Raw genomic sequence first — 26,949 nt, 5'->3', positions numbered from 1 at the left:
ATTGGTTGTCAGCGTAATTCTTAGCACACTGAGGATTATTTAGCAGTATAAATTGTTGTCTTCCCCCTATATTGGTATTCTTGCGAAGTGTCCTGATGAGTGCCAGATGAAAAACTTCGACATGTCTCATCTTTCACTCAACATTCAAGTCCTGTACGATCAAAAGACTAATTCTGAACTTATTGATTAGGGAAAGTTGATTAAACTCTCCTTCGATTAAGTTATATTTTAACTTTTATACAATTACATCCTGCCCAATTATATGGATTGTCATGTAGGGGGAATAAGAGAAATGAGTAAAAACTGGCAGCAGTATTTGTAAAGGCCTAAGATACTGACCTCTAGAACTGTAACATGTTTGAATTCTCAGCGAAAGCAAACAAAATCATTGGTGGGTCTGGCTGAATTTTCCTTTCAAGTCTACATTTAAAGAATATTGCGTGGGCTAAAAACGTAATGAGCTGCTGAGGCCCTAAGTTCTGGAATTCCATTCCCAAAACTCTCACTTCCACCTCTCCTATCCCCCTTTAAGATGTTCCTTAAAACCTAACTCTTCAACCAAGCTTTTGGCCGTCCGTCCTAATATCTACTTATAGGGCTTAGTGTCAGATTTTGTTTGATAATGTTCCTGTGAAGCCTTTGGACATTTTACTCTGTTCAAGGCGCTATATAGATGTCGCTGTTATTAAATCTACAACACCCAATTTTCCATGTTTCAGACCTTATCGATTTGAGTAGTAAATTTTAATGAGAACCACGTCTCATCTCCCCCTCCTGCCAGATCCCCCACCCTGCAAATGCTGCAGAGTTTATGGTGATGTTGGGTGATTTGGAATCCATAACAGAGTGAGCTTTATGGTGTAGCTCTGTTGCAAAGTCACCCAAAATCAAACTTAGAAATAAGGTAAAAAGCAAATTATTGTGGGTGCTGGAAACCTGAAACAAAAACAGAAAACGCTGGATAAACTCAGCAGGTCTGGCAGTATCTGTGGAGAGAGAAACAGAGTTGATGTTTCGAGTCATACGGACTCAAAACATTAACTCTTTCTCGCTCCACAGATGCTTCCAGACCTGCTGAGTTTTTCTAGCATTTCCTGGTTTTTGTGTTAGAAATAAGGTATCTAGGAGGTGCTGCCATTTGGCTTCACAACAGTTGCAGTATAAGTGGAGCCTGTGAAGCAAAGATCAGAAAGGTAAAGGGTAACCTGTGTCAGCCTAGTGATGCAACTTGCTGCATGCAAGGCTCAAGGTAATTAATACGGTTAAAACATATTTATGGAAACTTAATTCTAGTCGATTATGTTTCAGTGAGAGGAATGAAGTCTGTAGTAACAGGCAGGCAGCCCTCCCTATTCACCTCATGGAATTATCTCCGGATTAGCGATGACCTCCAGAGATGTTATCTCAATTTACTTTGCATCGCTTTTGCGAGCTTAATGTTGTCCTGACAACAAAATGCCCACACTGACCGTGTGTTCCTCTCCGCAGGGGTCGAAGATGTCAGTCAGCCTGGAGAAATTAATCCAAGGCCCCTTTAAACCTCCAAATGTGTCACCTACACCAAGCCTCCATTAGCCAATTTAGTTCCCTTGGCAACAAGTGGCATATATTCTTTCTTCGGCTTATTATGTTTGCAACAAACAATTTTATAGTATGGGCTGTATTCTCTGGAGTTTAGAAGGGTGGTAGGTGATCTCGTTGAAGGATGCAAAATCCTGAGGGGGTTTGATAGGGTGGCTGCTGAGAGATTGTTCTCGCTGGCTGGGGGGGGTCTAAAACACGGGGGCACAATCTCAGGATAAGAGGCCGATCGTTTAGGACTGAAACGAGGAGAAATTAGTTCACTCAAAGGGGTTGTGAATCTTTGGAATTCTCTGCCCCAGGGGGTTGTGGATGCTCCATCAATGAATACATTTAAGGCCGGGATGGACAGATTTTTGGTCTCTCCGGGAATCAAGGGATATGGGGATCGGGCAGGGAAGCGCAAGATCAACCAGGATTGCGTTGAATGGCGGAGCAGGCCCACTGGGTCTTTTGCTCATATTTCTTGAGTCCTTGTGTTAAGAGACGATCTTTAATGTCCCTCCCACCCCCTCCCCTGCCCAGCCTCCCCCAGCCCCCGTCTATGGACCTGTCTGATTAACATCCCAGCTTGAAGGGTGACACCTCTAACATCGCAGCTATGGAGCCCCAGTCGGAGTGAAGTCCCCAAGTTCTGAAGTTGGGTTGAGCACCGGTCTTTCTGATTTGGTGACAGAATGAGGCAAAAATGACACTCTCTACCCCTCTGTGTTAAATCTCAAATTTTTTTCAAAGGCTCTAACCCATAGATTATGAGTGATAAGGAGCCCTTTGTATTAACATCCTCTCCATTATAGATGAGCTGTGCATCAGTTAGTGTTCAAACAGTCAGCTACTGCCTTTCCATATATCTGAGGGGTTCTTTGAAGTTTGCACTGAATGGAATGTTCGATGCCCCTCAACATTAACTTCACTACCGCAGCACAAAAATCTTGCAGTATTATACTTAGTGAAATTCATCGCTGTTGGCTTGCCAGGAGGCATCTATCTCATTAAATTTTAAAACTTGCTACTCAGTATATAAATGGAATGAATTCCTCATTACAAAGTTAGAGAATGTAAAAAATCCCCGGCAATGCGAGACGATGATTTAAAAAAAAGCTGGAATTACTTAGCGCAAAATTATGATAGCTGGAACCAGAACACACACACCTTTCAGGAAAGGAAACAGAGTTACACCTCTCTGAGGACTGGTCCTTGTTTTTTCTTTGGAGTATTTTTGTTTCTCTCTGTGGGGTCAGAGTTGAGAGCAATTTCACCCAGACGTCACATCAGCTTGAGTAGGCCATTTGGACCTTTCCAGAACGAGAAAGCAGTAAAAGCTGGGAAATAAGAATACCGGTCCGAACTCTTTTTTTCCTTCTGGGTTGGAGCCTTCTCCACCACTCAGTAAGAACATGGCCGATCTTCTACCTCGACTCCACCTTCCTGCACTATCCCCATACCCCTTTAATTCCCTTAGTGTCCAAAAATCTATCGACCTCTGTCTTGAATATACTCACTGACTGAGCACCCGCAGTTCTCAGGGGTAGAGAATTCCAAAAGTTCACAACCATTTGAGTGAAGAGCTTTCTCCTCATCTCAGTCCAAGATGGCCGGCCCCGTATTCTGGGGCTGTGGCCTGGGTGTTCCAGACTCTCCAGCCAGAGGAAACGTTTCCTCAGCATCCACCCTGTCAATCTCTTTATGAATTTTATATGTTTCAGCGAGGTCACCTCTCATTCTTCTAAGCACCATGGAATTTAGGCTTATTCTGCTCAATCTCTCCTCATAGGACAACCCCCTCATCCCAGGAACCAGCCTCGTAAACTTTCACCGCACTCCCTCTAAGCCAGTGCATCCCAAACTTTTCCTGGTGTGACCCTATTCTAATGATTAGGCTTTGAGTGACCCTGGAGGTGGGGTAGCTTCAGCTGTTCAGTGCAGGGGTGGAGGGGGGGTGGGGGGGGTGAGTTCCTGAGTGGAGTGGGTGGGTGGTTTAGGGGGTGGGAGTGGGGTGGGATGGTGTAGAAAACTTAATCGTGGTGGGAATTGTTTAAACTGCAGTGTTTTTTTTTAAAGAGCCTCTTTTTGCAGCAGCAGGTAACCAGGCCTCGAAGATCTGCCTGTTAGGCCACACCCAAGAAAAAAAAACCAAGGATTTAAAGGGGCTTCCGCAGCTGTTAGCATTTAGCCCGAGCTCCCTTGCTATTGGGGCCTCGGACCTTGCGACCCCAAAATTTCATCCAGCTACCCAACCAGGGTTGCCGACCCACTGTCTGGGAAGCCTCGCTCTGAGGCAAATACATCCCTTTTTAGGTGAGGAGGTCAAAAGTGCAAATGCAATTGTGATTATTCAAATACCATCTCCATCAATAATCATTTCTTTCTTTTCATTGAAACAGATCAGCATTAATGCACTGTCCACTAAACTGGCTTTGTTTGCCAGTCTACATTTAGCTGATCTGAGCCAGGGCGAGGTTTGGGGTGCTACAATTGACCTCAGTGCTTCTGCATTGGAAAAGGTGTATTTGCCTTGGATTATCAGTGACCCCTACTGGAAGAGCACTTGTTTGGCCATCCGACCTTGAACGATGGTCAGCGATGCCTGGAGAATGACATCCCCACAACAGTCGGGGAAATGTTCTCCATCACACCCCACAAATAATGGGCTGGATTTTAGGTTAAGGGTGGGCTTCCCTGCCCCCCCTCAGGGGCTAGGCCTGCCTCCGCTTGGCCAGCTGGCCCCGCTTTAATTTTTCGGGTGACGGCCCGTTCATTAGTACGCGGCCGAACTTTTGTCGCCTCCGGGAGGATGTTCTGCCTGGCATGGAGCCGCCAGCCAATCGGAGGCCAGTAGCTCTGCACACCAGCAGCGCCAAGCAGGAGCGGCGGCCTACTGCAGGTTGGTGTAAGAAGTGGCATCTTCAATAAATGATACTTTTCAGAAGAAGTATAGAATTCTTGAGGAATTGGTGGGCGTGGCAGATAAACTGCTTTCCTTCTCCCTTTGGAAAAGCAGATAAACAGTCCCTAGGAATGTCGAGGTCTCTTGTCTCAGCCTTCGATGTTGACCTTTCTAAGTTGAAAGGATGGCGCCTTGTACCCTCTCATCTATACAAGTGTCTGGTAAGAGCTGAAAAGAGCATGAGGTCAACAAAAAGCTGACCTCGAGCTCAAGTGATGGACGGGCGGGGGGTGGGAGGTGGGTTGACCACCCTGACATCTTGGGTACCTAGCTGTATTCGTTGGTTAGAAAGGTTCAAACGATTGGTTGATGGAGGTTAAACTACCAGCCCCTAGAAATAAAGTGTATTAACAAACGCTCGGAGACAGGGGCCAGTCCTTGTCAGGCAGCTGCCTTCTTTGGATGGAAGATGGACCAGGGAGGATAAGGGAAGACCAAGGGAAGAGGTTTCCTAACATTTCGGTTAGAGAGCAGAATGCTGCCTTCGCAAGCGACTGAGATCAATACACTCTGTGCCAACCGCCCCTTCATCCTCTGGGGGACCAGTGAACTGACTTCATCTGTTACGGGGTGTATGCTTTTCCTGTCCACTTAGCAGACGTATCATATCTAAACGGTTGTTTCTTGATAAACTTAAAGACTACCTTAAAATTACTTACAAATACTCGACTGCCTATCAAGCATCTGTGGTTCGAGAACCCTCAGTCCTACATAGGGCACGAGGTGGTGTTCAGTGATGGACACGGACATTTAGATAAGTCCAAGAGCTCACTGGGGCCAGGCTGAAAGGCCCCAGTGAAGGGCAGTGGGGCTGGGGGGGTGCGGTGCATGTTGGGCAGTTCAGGTACACTGTGGTAGGGGAGGCCGCCTATTGGTATGGGGCCTGGGAAGGAAGCAGCCCTCCCCCCCCTCCCCCCCCCCCCTCACCCACCTTTCACTGACCAGCAGCCTGCAGGGCTAAATGTTGGGCGCAGCCCCTCCCGCCGCCTGTTATGTAGGAGCGGCGGCAGGATGCAGCCGAGCCTGTCTGGAGCTCAAAATGCAAGAATCACATGATTTGCAACGGCCATTTTGATAGCTTGTGTCCAAATTTCACAGAATCACACAGAATCACAAGTGCAGAAGAGGCCCTTCGGCCCATTGAGTCTGCACCGACATGTGAGAAACACCTGACCTACCTACCTAATCCCATTTACCAGCACTTGGCCCATAGCCTTGAATGTTATGATGTGCCAAGTGCTCATCCAGGTACTTTTTAAAGGATGTGAGGCAACCCGCCTCCACCACCCTCCCAGGCAGCGCATTCCAGACCATCACCACCCTCTGGGTAAAAAAGTTTTTCCACACATCCCCCCTAAACCTCCTGCCCCTCACTTTGAACTGATGTTCCCTCATGACTGACCCTTTAACTAAGGGGAACAGCTGCTCCCTATCCACCGTGTCCATGCCCCTCATAATTTCATACTTGTAAGATCTGAAAAATGCCTACCCATACATACAGTCTCTTTCTTTATGCATATCTTTCTCTTTGAATGCAAATACCCATTGTTTCACTATACCTTTGGACTTCATCTGCCTGATAATAAAACCCTCTCATAGCACTAAGTTTTACCAATAATCTTTGGGAAAAGTAAACACACTGTTTCTAAACTTCACCTGGCTAGGTGACGCATTTCACCCCTCCTTTGAAAACAATCTGGTTTATTTCAAAATGCAAATGTTCCTTTGACACCTATGTTTCTAAACTTCCCCATGTTTATCTAATTAACATTTCAAACCTATCCTCTCTTTTTAGATCAAAGCTTCCAGACTAGATGCCTCTAATTCAATTAAATCTCACACACAACATATAGACACATTCCACTATTACTCTATTTTACAATAAATTCCAATAACATTATTAGAATTATTATATCTTCTTGACGCCCCCCTCCGGGTTGAAAAATGAACCGTCATAATTTTAAAAGATGGCTTCATTTTTATTACCCCATCTTATAGTATCTCCTATACTTATCTATATATGTACACATTGCATTACCAGATGTATGCATTAACAGAACAATATATATATAAATCCTTTGCATCAACAGAAATCATTCCAGTTCAGAATCCAGGCTTTAAAATGTCCAATTTTCCCTTTAAGCTTCAAACTCTTGATAAAGCATCTGCAATCAGATTCTCTTGTCCAGCGACATGTAGATTAAATGGTTGCAGCAATAAACTCCATCTGAACAGCCTTGCACTTCTGTCTCGAATTTTGTTCAGAAACTTTAAAGGATTCTGATCTGTCTGAACAATTGTTTCTGATGAATTGTTGGCCACATAAATTTCAAAATGCTGCAATGCTAACACCAAACCCAAAGTTTCCTTTTCGATCGTTTAATATCTTCTCTGTTGTACGTTCAACGGCCGTGAAAAATATCCTATCGGTTTTTCAATTCCGGTGTCATCTCCTTGTAACAGTACGGCCCCAAAGACCATATTGCTTGCGTGAACGGCCAACTGAAGTTGTTTGGCGTAATCGGGTACTGCCCAAACTGGTGTCATAGTTAATGCAGTTTTCAAACTATCAAATGCCTCCTCACACTCCTGTGTCCATTAAAACTTCCTGTTCTTTTTGAGTAGTTCGGTCAGTGGAGCAACCACACAGCTAAAATTTGGTACAAATCTCCAGTAAAACCCACTCATGCCCAGTTCTAAACGTATTGAGTGAAAGTTCATAATGTCCTGGAGCATGGCAATTCATTAAAAATTTGGGGAGTTGATTTCTGCTTGCTCTTCTTAATAAAATAACTAAATTCTTTGCCATGATGAAACGGCCTACTTCCTCAAGTGGTTGGGCTCAGGATCAGTGAAAATGCCGCAAGGAGGGACAGAAAATATGACTGTCACTTGAAGCTCATCCTTCACCAAGGCAATCTGCAACACTGCGAGAGTACAGCACAGCTTGGGCAATGGGACCGGCTTCCCTTATCAGTGATAATTAGCAATAGGGTCGAAAATGTTTTCAAAAAAGCTGCCTGGAAAACTAAATCCACGGGTCTATAAGCCCATCATTTTTGCAAGAAAGATTTTTAAACTATTTCAAAGGTGCACTGTAAAGCCATTATTGAATTATATTCTTTCAAATATAACCTCAAAATTATAATTATGTTGTACTTAATTGAGACAGAGTGGATGGAGTTAAGATATTTAACATCAGCTATGATTTCACTAAATGGTGAAGCAGACTAGATGGGCTGAATGGTCCCTCCTGTTCCTATATTATCATTTACTTATGCTTATGAAGGTGAGGTTATGTCAGCACTGGTAATTGGCTATAGTCCATGAAGGATCATGGGGAGATACTGCACTGCTTGGCATCAAGCATGGGGCAAGGTGAGGAGGCAGACCTCCATGAGCTATCGTAGCCAGTATGGGGATTGAACCCATGTTGTTAGCATCATTGTGCACTGCACTCCAGCCATCTGAGCTAACCGGCCCTCAGATCTAGACAAGCAAATATATGTTGCACCTTTGCCACCCCAGTGTCATTATCTGGCATTCCCAAATCACCTGCAGTGTAGAATTATATGGAATTCCAGAGCTTGGGGTCCAGGCAGCTGAAGGCACGGCCGCCAATGGTGGAGCAGTGAAAATCGGGGATGCACAAGAGGCCAGAATTGGTGGAGAGCAGAGGTCTTGTAGGGCTGCAGGGGTTGCGAGACCATGGAGGGACTTGAACGCAAGGTTGAGAATATTAAAACTGTCTCAGGTGGATGATAAGGGCTTCCCCCCTGGTCCCTTGGCCAATATGTGCCCCTCAACCAACATCGCAAGAGAGAAAAAGGTGATCTCGTCATTTATGCATTGGCTTTTTGTGGGATCTTTGATATTGGGTGTCACATTCTGCTGCACACAGGAGTGTGTGTGAACACACTTCAAAACGTAAAGCTCTCTGGGGCACCCTGGGATGATGAAAGGCACTATGTAAATGCAAGTTCCTTCTTGCTTTAGCATTAGTGTAGTTTTATTTTGTCAAGAGTTGGTGCATGAAACACAGTCAGGGTGATTTCATTTATTGTCCTTTTAGTTGCCTTGCTGAAACACACAAAAGGGAGTGGAAGATAATTGGTGTCATTGTAAGAGCCACCACAGTTCCTCTTATTTTCTTTGATATATGTTCAGTCATTTCTCTCTTCTTACCGCTACTTCCGATTTCCAGCAAATTATGGCAGCCTCTCCTCTTCTGGTTCAATAATGCTTGGCAGCAATGCTTCAGCATATGTCTGTGTGATGTTCCTTAGGCCCTTTCTATTAATAGCAACATTTAATAAGCTGATCTTGGCTTATTCAGACTGTCACTATTTCATTAGGCATCTGATACTTTATACTTGGCTAGGTGGTCGTGAGACAGCAGGCCATCCAGCTCGGGTTGTGCAAGGTTCTGTCACCAAACCCATGCTAATCTACAGGGGCTCCACCCAACCCCCCCCCGACAATTACGCTTCCCATTTGGGATTTTAGCCTTTTGTGCTTGCCTGAGCCGGTGCAGCTTGTTCCTTGGGCTTTAAGCAAACGTAGCTTTACAAATCCCCAGCAGATCATGATTTTTGACATCGACATACGTGCTCTTTCCAGCAGAGGTCAGTGGTTAGCAGCTGGGAGGAGGAATGGCAGCAAAGTCTTCCCACCCCTTGCAAACCAAGAGGTGTGATGTTTTAACATCCAGCGCCTCTCGTTCCTCGTAAAAAAATAGCAAAGGGCCAGTAATTCCGGCCCGTAAACCCACAAGTGCCGCTCCTTTATGCCAATGTGAGTTGAAGCAGATCTCGAGTCATATCTTAGTGCAGAACATCAGAACGTACGAAATAGGAGCTGCAGGGAGCCATTTGGCCCCTTGAACCTGCTTCACCATTCAGTACGATCATGGCCGACCTTTGACCTCAACTCCAGCATCTCGCCCTATCCCTTAATTCCCTCAGTACCCAAAAACCTACTGACCACTATCTTGAATACACTCAGTGACTGCACGAGCATTGAGGGGTAGGAAGTTCTGAAGAATGATGAAATTCCACCTCATCTCAACCCTAAATGGCTGAACCCTTATTCTGATACTGTCGCCCATTTTTCTAGAATCTCCAGCCAGGGGAAATATTTTTCTCAGCATCTATCCTGTCAAGCTCATTACGCATTTTATATGTTTAATGAGATCACGTCTCATTCTTCCAAACTCCAGGCAATATAATCCACTGCATCTCTCCTCATCGGAGAATCCCCTCATCCCAGGAATCAGACTCATGAACCTTCATTGCACTCCCTCTAAGACAAGTATCTCCTTCTTAAGTGCAAGTAGATATACAGGGTGTTGCCCTGCAACGATCCATTCATAAAATCAAAACTCGATTCGAAAATCTTTTATCCCCTGTTCCCCCTGCCCTAGCATCCTATTTTCTCACTTACTTGCCTGAAGATATTGACTCCTGAGTGGCTACAATTCCACAGACTGTTACCATGCTTTGCACAAAGATGTTAGAAGGAGCATCCACCTTGGAGCTAGTGTCCGTTTTGGAGGGAGCGTCTGCTTTTGTTCCAAGAGTATTTATGTTCCATGGGTAATTTAAAACATAAGACATGGACAATGCTCTTTTAAGATGCAGCTTTGTGCTGGACGGGAGTCATACTGCAGCTAGTGCGCAGCCAAAGCAGTGTGAAGCAGCCTACCACAGGTTTCGGCTTTGATGCGTCAGTTTGAGAACCTGACATCTGAGTTGCCCTTAGGTTGCCAACCCTCCAGGAATGTCCCGGAATCTCCAGCAATTAATCTCTAGGAAACTGCATCGACCAACACTCAGGGGGAAATTCTTTGGGACCAATAAAAATAAAGGTGCTTTTTTTTAGTTCCTTTTGAACATTTCTGATTCTTAATTATTGTATTGGAGAAAGGGGAACGAGGCATGTTGAGTGGGAGGAGGTGGTTGGAAGTGGGAGGTCATGTGGTGAAACCTACAGGAATATGTCCAACCAGAGTTAGCATCGCTAACTTTATCATCACCAGCTGAGTTATAGCTTTGGCTCAGTTGGTAGCACTCTTCCCTCTAAACCATAAGGTCGCAGCTTCGAATCCTACTCCAGTACTTCAGTTCCAAAGTTGAACAATACAAGTAGACTGTTTTACTTTTGCAAAAAATACTTTATTCAAAAAATATCTAAAAAAGAACATTACAAAACATTTCAAAATAGCCATCACAGAACGTGCAATGGTATTCAAATTTTCCACATAGATCATGTTGCATTCTGAGGTGCTTCAATGCAATAAAAGGAACATCGGACCATGTGACCTGTTGAGCCCGCTCTACCATCCAATACAATCTCGGGCTGACCTTCTGAGGGAGGACTGCGCTATCGGAGGCGCTCACCTTTGAATAATGCCTGCTCAGGTGTAAGAGATTCCGTGGCACTATTTCAAAGGAAAGTAGGGGAGTTATCCCCGGTCCCCTGGCCAGTATTTAGCCCTGAATCAACATCACAAAAAACAGATTATATGGTCATTATCACATTACTGTTTATGGGAAATTGCTGAGTTAAATTGGCTGCCAGGTTTCCTATGTTACAACAGTGACTACTCTTCAAACAGCTTTTCATTGGCTATAAAGCACTTTGAGAAATCCATAGGTTGTGAAAAGCACTATATAAATGCATATTTTTCTTTCTTTTATTTGTACTGCAAAAGCACACCTCTATATCACCTCCAAATCTAAACTTTACTGATTCCCCTCTCTCTCTCTCTCCCTCTCCCTCCTCCCACCCCATCTCTATCTCACTCTCCCTCTTCTTCTTTCTCTCACTCTCTCTCTCTCTCTGCCGCAGTGATAAAGACAGGTGGCATGCTCAAGTCATTAGCTTTAAATTAATTATTATACTTAATAAGGTCTGATTACCATATGTTAATTTGGGAGCTCTGTTAATGAGCCTACCAATATGAAAGGCATTGGAACTCTCAGATAATTACATAGTGTACCATTTAACGGCGCTGAAGTTTCAATGTTAATTCAAAAAAAAGAAATTTGCAAACAACTGACTACATATATATATATATATATATATAAATACAAACATAAATTATAAAATAGTCACTAATAAATCTAATTGGGAATTCAAAAGAAATTCCTTTACCCAGGGAGTGGTGAGAATGTGGAACTTGCTCCCGTAGCAATGAATAATATAGATGTATTTAGGAGAAGCTAGATAAGCAGATGAGGGAGAAAGGAATAGAAGGATAGGCTGATGGTGAGATGAGGAGGGGTGGGAGAGGCTCGTGTGGAGCATGAACACTAGCCAAGGCCTGACGGGCTGAATGGCCTGTGTCTGTGTCGCACATTCCACGTAACTCTCAGATATCATGCTTACATTTTTAAGAAGTTGAGATTTGTTTGAACCACCTGTTTCCCCTGAGGTGTTGGGAGAAACAATGAGATCCCATCGGTGGGTACAAAACCACTATTTCCAGAGTTTGTGCGATTGTTCCTCTCTCGCTGGGGATTGTGGTGGCTGTGGATGGTTGATGATCATTTTGATATTTCAGCAGATAAAGCTGGGGAGGGAGAGCTGATGCTATCGGCCGTCAAAAGTCAGATAATGAATTTATTCGGCTGGTGGATGCGGCTGCCAACTCTGGCCAGAGGTGATTTCTCTATTAACCACACCCCCCTCCCCTCCTTCGCCCCCCCTGACCCCTACCCCACCCCCTACCCCACCAATGACCCTATATGACCAAACAACTTCTTCTTACTGTTGTGATATCCTTTAGGAGCAACGACTGCTGCCAACCATGTTGTCCGGTCATGTCTCATAGATGAGAAGGTCTTGAGACTTGTATGTTTAAAAGTGAAACACTTATTGGTAGTCTTTGACTATTTATATATCCCAGGTTACTGCCTTGCATGGTGCTGCTCACCATGCTGGCTAGGGCTGCTTCCAGAGCGTTCTCGCTTTCTGGACTGTTCTCTCAGAGTCTATTACCATGTGACTCTATACATCATACCGTGGGCAGTGCTATTCTCCAGTCCCACGTTAATCCTTGTTCTGCCAAGCACCTTTACGTTACAGTGGCATGCAGGCACATAATACAACACTTACCGCTTTTAATATTTCTATAATAAATAAACAGGTGAAGTGTTACAGTTCTGCTGTCTTTACACCCCCAACCCCCACCCCCACCCTGGCAAGGTAAATTTATTCAGTTGAACTTATTGCCAGCCTTAATCCTCAACTGAGAGAAATTTCGGTCAAATCCTTAACAGAAGGAACATGAGGATAAGGCGTTTTTTAAAAATGCTCTCATATTGCCATGATTTCTCACCTGGGGTTTGCTTGCAGTGTTGTCTGGGAGACCAGACGTCAAACGCTGGAGAACCCAGGACAATTCTAGATGTTTTGGCAATTTTACTAATGCAGAATTATACCATCGTACCTTCAGCCCCATCCCTTGCTGTAGCTGAGATGGGTGTGATTCCACAGGGACCGCCCGCCTTCCAGAATCTCGCCCATGTGCCCGTTTAGGATCGAGACAGAGAGAAATTTCTTTACACAGAGGGTTGTGAATCTTAAGGATTCCTTTACCCCCCGGGGTCCCAGAGAGCTGCGGATGCTCAGTTGTTGACCATATTCTAGGCTGAGATTGGTAAATGTTTTTTGGACATGAAGGTAATAGAGGAATATAGGTTTAGGGCTGAAAAGTGAAGTTGAGGTGCAGGCATTTTGGAAAATGGAGCCCAGAATTAAGCAGCAGAGGGGCCTGTGATCTTACTAAAAGGCGAGCCTACTCATGTTCCTATTTCTTATGTTCCTGTTGCCCTGCTACGAGCCTGGTCAGATGGTATTGTCAAGCTATTCCATTATGGGTGTGGTGGGGGCATGAGGGTCTCAGCAAATGTGCCTAAGCCTGACTGCACAGCCTCCGCCATAGACTGTAGATTCCAGCAGGAGTCAGTAGTAGAATAACAACAGCAGCAACCAAATTATATTTATATCATACATTTAACATCATAAAACATCCCAAGGCACTTCTCAGGCACATTATAAAACAGAGTTTGACACCGAGCCACTTAAGGAGATATTATGCCTGATGACCAAAAGGCTTGGTCAAAGAGGTAGGTTTTAAGGAGTGTCTTAAAGGAGGAGAATGAAGTAGAGAGGTGTAGGGAGGCAATTCCAGAGCTTGGAGCCCAGACAACTGAGTGACTAATATTGGGGATGCGCAAGAGGGCAGAATTCGAGGAATGCCAATATCTTGGAGGTTTGGAGGAGCTGGAGGAGATTACAGGAATGGAGAGGAGCGAGGCCACGGAGCAATCAAAAACCAAGGATCAAATCAACACCTGGGCTGAAAGGGTTAACTTACGAGTGCAAGTTGCATAGACACAGCTTGTATTCCCTCGAAGATAGGGGCGATCGAATTGAGAGGTGTTTAACTGGATAATAAGAGCTAAAAACATTTGTATGGTGAGCAGAGTGCAGAACAAGGAGATGTAACCTTAAGATTAGTATTGGGGTTAATGTCAGGAAACACGACTTCACACAAAGGATAATGGAAGTCTCGAAATCTCCTAAAAACGCTAATCAGGGCTAGGAGTCAAATGAAAGATTCAAAACTGAGAATAATAGATTTTTGTTAGGCAAGGTAATAAGGGTCAGGGAACTAAGGCAGGTTGATGGAGCTAAGATCCCGGTCAGCTGTGAGCTAACTGACTGATGGGACAGGCTCAAGGGGCTGAATGGGCTCTTCCTGTTCCCCTGTTGCAATCAGATGCATTACCATGCTGGACTAAATCAGAAATATTCTGACCTGGTCCGAATGGTTCAGTTCTAAACGGGGCGATGAATTTTGCAAATGACAGCGGGCGAGGGATTTATTTTGAATTTAAAATATATCCTTTTTTTAAATTTTACAAAAGAAGCAAGGTGAACTCCCGCTCCTGATTTTGTGAGTCAGTGACTTCAGGAGAGAAAGGCAGGAAGAACATTTTGTGCAAAAAAAAAAAGCAGTTACGTTCCAAACAGCATCATCTGTGCCAACTGAACACCAGACGTATTTGAGGCTAACTCTTCAATGCCGCCCGGAGGGGTGGTCCAGGTCCACGTAGTTTGGCAAAGGCTGCAGACCGACGTGGACATATCCAGGGGTTCCTTTCGCAAATTCAGCAGCTTCCCCAAATCTGCCCCTCCTCCCTTCCCTCTCACTCAGGGTTGCCAACCCTGCAGGATAGTCCCGGAGGCTAAAGGAATTAAAGATTAATCTCCAGCATCCGGCAACCCTGGAAAAAAATCACTTAAAAGAAAAAGTGTATTTTTTTCATTCAATCTCTTTGAACACTGAGGTCTGGACGGAGTAGATAGGTGGGGGGGAAAAAAAATCTGTTCCCATTGGCGGAACACCGAGGACACAGATTTAAGGTAATTGGAAACAGAAGAAATGGAGGCACGAGAAGAAACTTTTTCACGCAGCGAGTGGCCAGGAGCTGGAATGCTCTGCCTGAGAGTGTGGAGGAGGCAGGTTCGATTAAGGCACTCAAGAGAGAATCGGTTTCTCATTTTGAAAAGTGAGAATGTGCAGGGTTACGGGGAGAAGGCGGGAGAGCGGCACTCGGTAAATTGCTCTTTCGGAGAGCTAGCACAGACCTGACGCGCCGAATGGCCTACTTCTGTGCCGCAACCATTCCCTGACCCTGTAACCTCTGATTGTGAGGCATAAAATTGTCAGGGATTGGTGCAAGGGCACAGAACTAAAGCTGGTGGACTGACTGGCAGTTGAGAATCATTTCAGTCTGGTGATGGAGAGGAAGTTTGCTTTCCCGCTTGATTTGGGAGGATGGAGCACAGCAAAGGATGGGCGTGTTGGACAACCAATGGCGGGAACTGTGGGGTCTGCGTGGTTGGAGCTGAGGAATGCTACACCTCCAGGAATATGCTAAGCTAGGGTTGGCAAGCCTGAACCCCGCAACTCCCCATCTTCTGTCACCCCATTTTCTTACCACCTGAAACTGGCATGAAGCTGATGATGCCTGGATAAGACATCTCATGCTCACAATCTGTCCAGGCAGAGCACCCACCTCATTCAAAATGGCTCCAAATCCCGAAATGGAGTGTAATGTAACGAGGGAAGGGAGGGAGTTCACTCTCCTCTTCTCACAACATTAGCTCTCAGCTGTGTCTATTTTAAGTGGTGAAAATGCCGGATAAAATGTATTACCTCTTTGATTAGCCAAGAGTGCACAATCATTTCCAGGCCCTTTTGTCGGCAATCTTCTTACAAAATTGGGCTAAAGAGAGGAAGATAATGTGGGCCCTGACAGATATATTTCTTTCAGCGCTGAATGTAGCAGAACCTATACTTCCTCTCTCTATTCTTGCTCAGGCAATGTATTTCCACCTGTCAGCCTGAAGTGGCTACACCGGCACAAAGTAGGACAGCCCAGAGGATACTGGAGACATTTGTCTGCTTGGTCTTTCTAAATGTCTTCAGCATGGAAATTGGAAGCAGCTTGGTCTGCTCAACTTCCATTTTTTCTCTTTTGACATTTTTCCATCTTCCCGTCCTCACACTTGCTGGGCACAATTCCACGGGAGACAGTGATCCTTTCCAATCTCTCTTCCAAGTGACCATCCATCATATGACCAGCAGGCTAGTTAATCATAGAAAACTGCATCGTGTTCTGACCTGACATCTGTGTGTACACACATACACATGAGCGCACACACCACACACACACCACACACACTCCGATAAACACACAGTGACAAACACACACACACATTCCAATCAACATAAACACACACTCCGATAAACACACAGAGACAAACACACACACTCCGATAAACACACAGAGACAAACACACACACACATTCCAATCAACATAAACACACACTCCGATAAATACACAGTGACAAACACACACATTCCGATGAACACACAGAGACAAACACACACACACATTCCAATCAACATAAACACACACTCCGATAAACACACAGTGACAAACACACACACTCCGATAAACACACAGAGACAAACACACACACACATTCCAATCAACATAAACACACACTCCGATAAACACACAGAGACAAACACACACACACATTCCAATCAACATAAACACACACTCCGATAAACACACAGTGACAAACACACACACACATTCCAATCAACATAAACACACACTCCGATAAACACACAGTGACAAACACACACACTCCGATAAACACACACTGACAAACACACACACTCCGATAAACACACAGAGGCAAACACACACACACATTCCAATCAACATAAACACACACTCCGATAAACACACAGTGACAAACACACACACTCTGATAAACACACAGTGACACACACACTCCGATAAACACACAGTGACAAACACACACACTCCGATAAATACACAGTGACAAACACACACACTCCGATAAATACGCAGTGACAAACACACACACACATTCCAATCAACATAAACACACACTCCGATAAACACACAGTGACAAACACACACACACATTCCAATCAACATAAACACACACTCCGATAAACACACAGTGACAAACACACACACTCCGATAAACACACACTGACAAACACACACACTCCGATAAACACACAGAGGCAAACACACACACACATTCCAATCAACATAAACACACACTCCGATAAACACACAGTGACAAACACACACACTCTGATAAACACACAGTGACACACACACTCCGATAAACACACAGTGACAAACACACACACTCCGATAAATACACAGTGACAAACACACACACTCCGATAAATACGCAGTGACAAACACACACACACATTCCAATCAACATAAACACACACTCCGATAAACAAACACACACATACACACTACAATAACACACAGACACTAAAACACACACAAACTGATAGACACATATTCACACACATACATACACCGAAACATACACAGACACCAATAAGCACGCACAAACTGCATTAAACACAGACAAATACACACACGTCAACAAATACGCACCAACAAACAACATACAGACTGACAGACAAATGCACAAACGCCCTCTGATAAGCACGTTAAAATGCATACACATTCCCAGAATGTGATATATATAATGAATGAATTGCTCCAGCTATTCACATCAATGATTTGGATGAGGGAACCAAATGTAACATTTACAAGTTTGCTGATGACACAAAACTAGGTGGGAATGTAAGTGGTGAGGAGGATGTAAAGAGGTTTCAAGGTGATTTAGACCAGTTGAGTGAGTAGGCAAATACATGGCAAATGCAGTAAAACGTGGATAAAGGTGAAATTAACCACTTTGGTAGGAAAAACAGAATGGCAGAGTATTATTTAAATGGTGATAGATTGGGAAATGTTGATATACAAAGGGACCTGGGTGTCCTTATACAGCAATCACTGAAAGCAAGTATGCAGGTGCAGCAAGCAGCTAGGAAGGCAAATGGTATGTTAGCCTTCATGGTAAGAGGATTTGAGTACAGGAGCAAAAGTGTCTGACTGCAGCTGTACAGGGCCTTAGTGAGACCACGCCTGGAGTACTGTGTGCAGTTTTACTAAGAAAGGATATACTTGCCATAGAGGGAGTGCAGCAAAGGTTCACCAGACTGATTCCTGGGATGGCAAGATTGTTGTATGAGGAAAGATTGGGTCGACTAAGGCTATATTCACTGGGGTTTAGAAGAATGAGAGGACATCTCATTGAAACATGTAAAATTCTGACAGGGCTGGACAGACTGGATGCAGGGTTTTACCTGGCTGTGGGGGGTGGTGGTGGGGGAGGGTTCTAGAACAAGGGGCCACAATCTCAGGATATAGGGTCGGCCATTTAGGACTGAGATGAGGAGAAGGTTCTTCACTCAGAGGGTGGTGAACCTGTAGAATTCTCTACCACACAGTGGGCTGTGGAGGCCAAGTCACTGAATATATTTTAAGAAGGAAATGGATAGATTCCTGGGCTCTAAAGGTATCAAGGGGCATGGGGAGAGAGTGGGAGTATCGCGTTGAGATAGAGGATCAGCCATAATCATATTGAATGGTGGAGCAGGCTCGAAGGGCCGAATGACCTACTCCTGCTCCTGTTTTCTATGTTCCTATTTCTATGTGTAACTGGAAAGAAGTCAGGAATAAGAACTCTGGCTAATTCACCCCCTCCCCACATCCATCCCTGCCCCCATCTAGAGCCCTGTGGCACTGAGCTCAGTTGTAATTTTCCTACTGCAGCCCTGCTGATGTCAGCTACTTGACAAAGCCCAGGTATTGTCGAATACCTCCTGGGACTGTGGGAGTTCACTGACCTTGGTTAAGCACGGTTTCCAATTCTTCAGTGTGCAGTTAGACTCCTCCACCTTCAATACATCGTGTGGTCAGGAGAAAACTGCACAGTACATTGAAATGCTTCTGCTGTGTTGCTGAAGGAATTTCATAGGGTCAATGTCCAGTGAGCAGTGAGTGTTGAAAGGTTAATATGATTTATATAGATCTTGTGGTGTTTTCTGATCTTAATTTTATGCAGACAATGGATTGTAGATTTAAACTTGTGTACATCTGTATTGACCCAAGGTTCATCCCCTGATCATTGCTGAGTCATCTGATCTCCGTTGGGCTGTTAATTATTAGTTTCACAGTTGGCCGTTCAAAATCCTGGATGACAAATGGGGTTAATTAAAGGGAAAAAAAACAACAACCAACAACTATTTGCATTGGTGTAACACTTTCAACATAGCAAAACAGGAGAGTTTCACAGGAGTGTTATCAGGGAAAACTTTGACACTGCCCCTCATGAAGAAATATGAGGGCAGGTGACCAAAAGCTTGGTCAAAGGAGTGGGTTTTAACGAATGTCTTGAAGGAGGAGGGGGAGATAGAGAGAGGCAGAGCGCTTTAGGGAGGGAATTCCAGAGGTTAGAATCCAAGCAGCTGAAGGCAAGGCCACCAACGACGGAGAGACGAGAGTTGGAGATGAATCAGAGAGCAGAATTAGAGGGGTGCAGAGATTGTGAAGGGTTGTGGGGCTGCAGGAGATTACAGAGAGAGGGGGGAGGTGAGCCCATGGAGGGATTAGAAAACAACAAGCAGGATTTTAAGATTGTACAGAGTGGAGAGCTTGATGGTGGTCGGTAAGACCAGGTAAACACAAGACCATGCTCAGTTCTGACGCCCCCTATAGTCACAGAATAGGCTCACATACGAAAAATGGCCACGTGGGGAGACAGTGGCGTAGTGGCAATGTCACTGGACTAACAACCCAGAGGTCCAGGCTATCCTGCTGGAGACACGGGTTTGACTCTCACTGCGGAAGCTGATGGAATTTAAATTCAATTCCTAAATCTCGAATTGAAAGCCAGTCTCAGTAACAGTAACCATGGCAGCTATCATCGATTGTTGTAAAAACCCATCTGGCTCACTAATGCCCCTTTAGGGAAGGAAATCTCTGTCCTTACCCGGTCTGGCCTACATGTGACTCCGGACCCACAGCAATGTGGTTGACTCTTAACTGCCCTCTGAAATGGCACTAGCAAAGCCACTCAGTTCAAGGGGCAGTTAGGGATGGGCAACAAATGCTGGCCTTGCCAGCGATGCCCACATCCCATGAAAGAAATAAAAATAATTGAGACCATGTGCTAGTGGAAGAGTATAGTTCCTCAGGAGCAGGAATTTTTTTTTTTGTGGAGAATAAATAGAGACAGAAAAATAACTGGAAGGGATATTAAAATGAGAAATGTTTCCACCTCTGATTTTATCAAATGGTGATAGCTACTCAGTAGTAAACGGGAGGGGGAGGGGGAGGGGGGGAGTTGCCCTTTAATTCAGAATCGTGGAGTGCCAAAGGTAAGTGGGCCATCAGACTGATTCAATGGCCTTTTATTGGTAATGAAGGGAGCACTTCTGTCTCATTCAGAATTCACTGATCACAGAAGATTTAAATGTTGCCTTAGGTGAGGCATTATGCAATCACTGTCTGTCACCGAGCCACGTTGTTTGCACTGTGTGAGTGTGAGTGTGTGAGTGTGAGTGTGCGCATGCACTCCTGCTGAGCGTGTGTGAGAGCCCACGAGAGTTCCCAGTTCCTGCGGTTTCCTCTTCTTGTTTATCCTGGCTCCCCAGGACAGTACCCAGCTCCTGCCTCCCAGGTGAGATTTCCCAGGCACTTGCCATGGACGAGGGGCTGAGGTGGTTTCCCTCATTGCTTTTCTAAGTTTTTATCTTCAGTTCATCTTCTCCTGGGTGGAAAGCAACCAAGGCTAAAGGGGTCTTACCTTTCTTCCACAGATTGCAGTGTGGGGCTGGTAGTATGCGATGGGTTGCAGGTCCTAAGCAAGTATTGGTTTCAAATCATTAGGTGTACTATAGCAAAAACCAAAATATTGTGGAATAAAAAGGAAAAAAATGAACTTGCATTTATGTAGCACCTTTCCCAACATGAGTAACAGCCAGTAAAGCACTTTTGAAGTGTAACCACTGTTGCAATGCAGAAAATGCCTCCATCGATTTACGCACAGCACAAAAAGCAATGAGGGATAAAATATTGACCACCACACCTGGGATGATGCCTCTGCTTTGGTTCAAAGCAGTGCCATGATTTTTATAACCTCTGCCTGAGAAGGCAGGCAGGGTCTCGGTTTGTCATCTTACCTGAAAGATGGCACCTCTGACAGTGCAGCACTCCCTCAATACCGCACTCCCTCAAAAGTGCACCCTCTCAATAGCGCACTCCCTCAATAGCGCATCCCCTCAATACTGCACTCCCTCAATACCGCACCCCCTCAATAGCGCACGCCCTCAATAGCGCACCCCCTCAATAGCGCACTCCCTCAATAGCGCACTCCCTCAATAGCGCACTCCCTCAATAGCACACTCCCTCAAGAGCGCATTCCCTCAATACTGCACTCCCTCAATACTGCGTCCCCTCAATAGTGCACTCCCTTAATAGAGCATTCCCTCAATAGCGCACTCCCTCAATAGCGCACTCCCTCAATACCGCACTGGGAGTGTCAGCCGAGATTTTTGTGCTCAAGTCACTGGAGCAGAGCTCTCAGGGTTGCCCACTGAACTGCCCACCTACATGAATGTGTGTTGCAGCTAGCACAGGGTAATTGTGTTACATTAGAGCATAAGTATCATTTAATCTTCCAGTCCCCTCATGCCTTGTCCATTCCCTCCCCCACCCCAAAACTTTGACAAGTTATAGATGAGGAGAAAGACTGTGAGGAGGAGAGGTGGCGGGAACAAGTGAAAGAGCTGTATCTGGTCACAAATTGTTACAGGGTGAGGCAGGAGAGTCCGTGCAGAAGTATCAATGGGAAATGGAGATCAAAGGGCAGTCATGTCTTAGAGGCTGAACAACAGCTTCCTGTTCAGCTCTTTACCAACGCAGATCACCCCTACCTCCCCCAATTCACCCACCACACAGAGTATGGGGACTTGCACTCTCCGGATATTGTGTTGTTCATGGTTTTAAACAAAGGATATCGCCATGGACCTCACAGACAGTCTTTCTGGGTAAAACACTGAAAACTAAACCCAAACCGATTGCCACAGAATGCTCTACCAAAGAACTGGCACAAATTCGATGGGCTGAATGGCCTCCTTTCGTGCTGTATCATTCTATGAACATTGCCAGCCCAGAACCAACATAATACACACAGCTATGAGGTATTTTGGAAAATGGAGCCTAGAATTAAGCAGCAGAGTTGCCTGTGATTCGGTTTTTATCAAACATGAATGTATCACAATGGACCACTTATGGATCGGTAGCGTTGATTCATTCAAAAGCAAATTAGATTGATTTGTTTCAGCAAAGAACATTTTGGGATGTGTTATTTGAGTAATTTGATGCACAACATGTGGTGAATGCATCATTGCTTGGGAGGAAGAGGTGAGTTTGGGTCTATAATTCCCAAAACTCTCCATCACAGGGGTTTTCCTTACCTTATGCCTGAGTCTGTTGTAGACTCATTGATAGAGATTATAATTATCAATTAGCCAACAACTCCATTATTGCTGCATCATGTGATTACCAGTATGGCAGAAGGTGAACTAAATGGCTCTCAGTTTGTTTTTTGTCAAGCAGTTCCTATAGAACCTGTAAATGACGACAGGTCTGACAGATGTAACTCCTAGGAAGAGTCCCACAGAAGTACAGTAAAGGGCTGACCTTTGAGCTCCTTCTCATATGGACTGATAGCAGGTGGAGCTTGCACAGCCCAGTACTATCCTATCAGTTGTGCCTCAATGGGTAATGCTGTCGCTCCCAAGTCATAAGGTCGAGGGTTTGAGTCCCACTCAGACTCATAATCCAGGCTGACACTTCCCAGTGCAGTACCGAGAGAGTGTTGCACTGTGGGGGGTGCCGTTTTTCTGATGAGATGTTAAACCGAGATCCTGGCTGCTCTCTCAGGTGGACATAAAGACTTGCATGGCGCTATTTTGAAGAAGAGCAGGGGAGTTATCCACTTTGTCGTAGCCAAAATCTATCCCTCAATCTACATCATTGAAACAGATTCTCTGGTCATGTTTGTTGCTGTGTGTGGGGGTTTGCTGTGTGAGAATTGGTTGCTGTGTTTCTGAGAATACAACAGTGACTTCACTCTGCGTTTGGCTGTCAAACCTTTTGAGATATCCTGAAGTCATTGAAGTTGTTATATAAATGTAAGCCTTATTTTAAATTGGCAAACTGTATACTATGTACCCCCCCGCCCCCACCAATATTTGCATACATAAAGTGACAACTATCTGGCTCAAGCAAAACCAGGAATTGGGGCAGCCAAGCATTCCCCACCATTGGTGGAGGATCCCCGCCCCAGGCTGGGCCACCCCTCCCCACCCCAGCTTGGGGACCCCCACCCACTGCACTTTTCGGCCATCAGGTACTGCAGCGGATTCTGTCCCACTCCTTTCCTTGGCAGAGGGCTCTGGTGAGGGAACTGGGAACTGCACTCCAGCTCAGTCAGAACACAGACCAGGGATTGAACCTTTGTGGGAGGCGGGGTGGGGGGGGGCATTTCCGTTCCTGTGTGGGCCCACAGCACAGGAGACAGTGCATTGCCCTAAAAAATTCGGGAACTGGGGGGAGGTGGGGTGGGGGGGGGGGGGAGCAGGGGAAGATGAGAAAGGGGAAGGAGTCACATTTTGAATGTGTCGGAAATCTTTTTGTCGTCAAAAGGACAACTGTGGTGGGGTGGGGGGCAAAGAGAATATTACCTCCGTCTCAGACCCCTCCCTTTTAATAATAGTGGGCAGTTAATTAGAACAAAATCTTTATTTTGGTTTGTTGACAACCTTGTGTGAGACCCGCGCTGCATCTTATTGTCGAATTTCACTAATTGCTCACTGGAATAGGGTTATGGCATTCTGATGAAGGTGCAGTTATGAGGCAGATGTAAATGATAGATTGGGGCGAGTGACACAGAGTTGACAGCTCAAAGGTTGGCAGCTTCCGAGCTAAGGCCGAAGGTGACCCGCGCGTTGCCCTCCTCAAGCCTTGGGGTGGCAGAATGATGCTGGGAGAGAGGCGGAAAAATGATGGGGGAGTGGGAGGGTTTGGAAGTGAGGGGAAGCCGGATTCATGGACGGAGGGAGAGACCGTCCCAGTGAGCTGCTGCCACTCTCACACTTTTCCTGCCCCCAGACCACCTTGCTCCCATTAATCATGGGCAAAGCACCTGGCGATTCAATGACCATCTTGGGTTGGTGGGTCGCAGGGGGGTGTGGGGGCATTGAGGGTATTACCCCTGTCTCAGACCCCTCCCCTTTAACAATAGTCTGTTCCCCTCTGCAGTGCATCCTCAGCTTCATTGATTTGCTATTGGAAAGTGTGGAGATTTGCATATGGCTTTGCCTGTTTCTGGGGGAGGTGGGAGGAGTTTTTTTTTCAGTCCTTCTGATCTCTTGATTCAGGGTAGCTGGTGTCTATCCACACATACACTTGTGTGTGTGTGTGTGTGTGTGTGTGTGGGAGGGAGCCTCAGTGTTACAGCAAGTACTCACAGGGTTAACAGTCTTGAGTAGCTGAGAACAGGGAACAGAGAAGCTGAAGCGCCTAAATAGTTCTGCACTGCACTGCATCAGTTAGGACCAGACTGGTACTAGGGGCAGCAGCAAAAGGTCTTGAGAACTGCTGGGCTTTCTCCCCCACCCTCATTTATTTTGTGTGTGTGTGTGTGTGTGTGTGTGTTGGTGGGAGGGGGGAGGTGGGGGGGAGGTGTTGCTTCCTGCCACCTTGGATCACGGCAGCGTCCCCAGTCGCAGTCTTTCTCCAGCCGGGAAGCCTCCCATCCAGTGCCTGATGAGCAGTAGATAGAGAGAGGGGGGATTAGTTGGCATGTCCATCGGTCTAGTTCCACTGCCGAAGTCACAGAGAAGGAGCAGCCGGGACAACTTGAGAGCCCTAAGTGGAGACTACCCGGAGGATCTGGTTTAAGCGCTGGTTGGGGTGGTGGGGAAGTGGGGAGGGGGGGGGTGTTTTTTTTTTTGGGGGGTGGGTGGGTGGTGGGGGGGGAGGGTGGGAGGGAGAGAGAGAGAGAGAGAGAGAGTGTGTGGAGTGGTGGTGGTGTTTGGTGGAGGGTGGGGGCTGGAGAGATAGAGAGAGAGTGTGTGGAGTGGTGGTGGTGTTTGGTGGAGGGTGGGAGGGGGAGAGAGATAGAGAGAGAGTGTGTGGAGTGGTGGTGGTGTTTGGTGGAGGGTGGGAGGGGGAGAGAGAGAGAGAGAGAGTGTGTGGAGTGGTGGTGGTGTTTGGTGGAGGGTGGGAGGGGGAGAGAGAGAGAGAGAGAGTGTGTGGAGTGGTGGTGGTGTTTGGTGGAGGGTGGGAGGGGGAGAGAGATAGAGAGAGAGTGTGTGGAGTGGTGGTGGTGTTTAGTGGAGGGTGGGGGCTGGAGAGAGATAGAGAGAGAGTGTGTGGAGTGGTGGTGGTGTTTGGTGGAGGGTGGGGGCTGGAGAGAGAGAGAGAGAGAGTGTGTGGAGTGGTGGTGTTTGGTGGAGGGTGGGGGCTGGAGAGAGAGAGAGAGTGTGTGGAGTGGTGGTGTTTGGTGGAGGGTGGGGGGTTGAGGAGAGGTGGAAGGAAGATAAGGAGCGACTGAGAATGGGCTGGGTACCATCATGAACCTTGCTTTCCGCCTGGGAGCCGTGCTGTGTGTGTGTCTGCGGGGTTTGCCAGCGCGCCGACCATGCACCTGAGGATCCGACTGAGTTTCTCACCGAGACACTGCCCCTTTCACTGCTGCCGGCGGGCGCCCTGGATCTGGTCCCTCACCCTGGGATGCATCGTTAGCACCGTGTGGAGTTCATCGGGCTTCCCCTCGCACCACCATGAGCATCACTTCCAAGGCAGCAAGCACCACTCTGTGCCTATCTCCATCTACCGCTCCCCCGCATCTCTGCGGGGCGGCCACGGTGCGTCTCTCTCTCTCTCTCTCTCTGTGTGTGTGTGTTGTCAAAAAAAAATCACTTTTAACTGCTTCAAACTTGTCCTTTTTTTACCTCTCTCCCCCCCAACCCCCTCCCCCTCCCCCTCTCTCTCTCTCTGTTTCTAAAGTGCACGTTAAGAGTCTCTATTGCTGGACTGTGGTGTTCTGTTAATGTACAGCTAGGAGTGAGTCAAGGATATTACTTTTAAAATCTAATGGTCTTCCTGCCTCTGGGGGACATGTTAATCGCGCTTGGTGATTCCTGTGTCTGTGTGTGTCTGTGTCTCTGTGTCTGTGTGTGTGTCTGTGTGTCTGTGTGTGTGTGTGTCTGTGTCTGTGTGTCTGTGTCTGTGTGTGTGTGTGTGTCTGTCTGTGTGTGTGTCTGTGTGTGTGTGTGTCTGAGTGTCTGTGTGTGTGTGTCTCTGTGTGTCTGTGTCTGTGTGTGTGTCTGTGTGTGTGTGTCTGAGTGTCTGTGTGTGTGTGTGTCTGTGTGTGTGTGTGTGTCTGTGTCTGTGTGTCTGTGTCTGTGTGTGTGTCTGTGTGTGTGTGTGTCTGAGTGTCTGTGTGTGTGTGTGTCTGTATCTGTGTCTCTGTGTGTCTGTGTGTGTCTGTGTGTGTGTGTGTCTGAGTGTCTGTGTGTGTGTGTGTCTGTGTCTGTGTGTCTGTGTCTCTGTGTGTGTGTCTGTGTGTGTGTCTCTGTGTGTCTGTGTCTGTGTGTCTGTGTGTGTGTCTCTGTGTGTCTGTGTCTGTGTGTGTATGTGTCTCTGTGTCTGTGTGTGTGTGTGTGTGTCTGTGTGGAGGGTTAAAGGGGGGGTGGTGGGGATAGCAAAGCTCCCTCAGTTCATGTCTGACTGGTTACCGATGCTTCCTGCAGTTTCTGCGGGCAGGGTGATGGTTTACCAGGCTGGTTAATGACCGGGAACCCGGGCGCCTCAACAAAATGGACATCTCCTGGATAAAAGCGAGGCAACAG

General features: G+C 46.2%; 1 protein-coding gene across 5 annotated transcripts in view; it reads left to right on the top strand.

Annotated features, from left to right (window-relative positions):
* nrxn3a (neurexin 3a) overlaps nucleotides 1-26,949 on the top strand; it is a 1,687,706-nt gene that overhangs the window by 1,130,451 nt on the left and 530,306 nt on the right. For 3 of the 5 annotated variants that reach the window (XM_078562071.1, XM_078562070.1, XM_078562072.1), the window contains exon 1: nucleotides 25,452-25,962. The exons of the other annotated variants lie outside the window; for them this stretch is intronic. In XM_078562071.1, the coding sequence (XP_078418197.1) occupies nucleotides 25,737-25,962 (226 nt within the window). In that variant the 5' untranslated portion in view covers nucleotides 25,452-25,736. Of the gene's footprint in view, nucleotides 1-25,451; nucleotides 25,963-26,949 lie in introns of those variants that run through there. 5 annotated transcript variants of the gene reach the window in all.

Source organism: Cetorhinus maximus, chromosome 18, assembly GCF_964194155.1.
Source record: "Cetorhinus maximus chromosome 18, sCetMax3.hap1.1, whole genome shotgun sequence".
In the NCBI taxonomy this organism is placed as follows: domain Eukaryota; kingdom Metazoa; phylum Chordata; class Chondrichthyes; order Lamniformes; family Cetorhinidae; genus Cetorhinus; species Cetorhinus maximus.
Note: the sequence above shows the minus strand (reverse complement) of the source record. Positions and strands in the feature narration are given on the sequence as shown.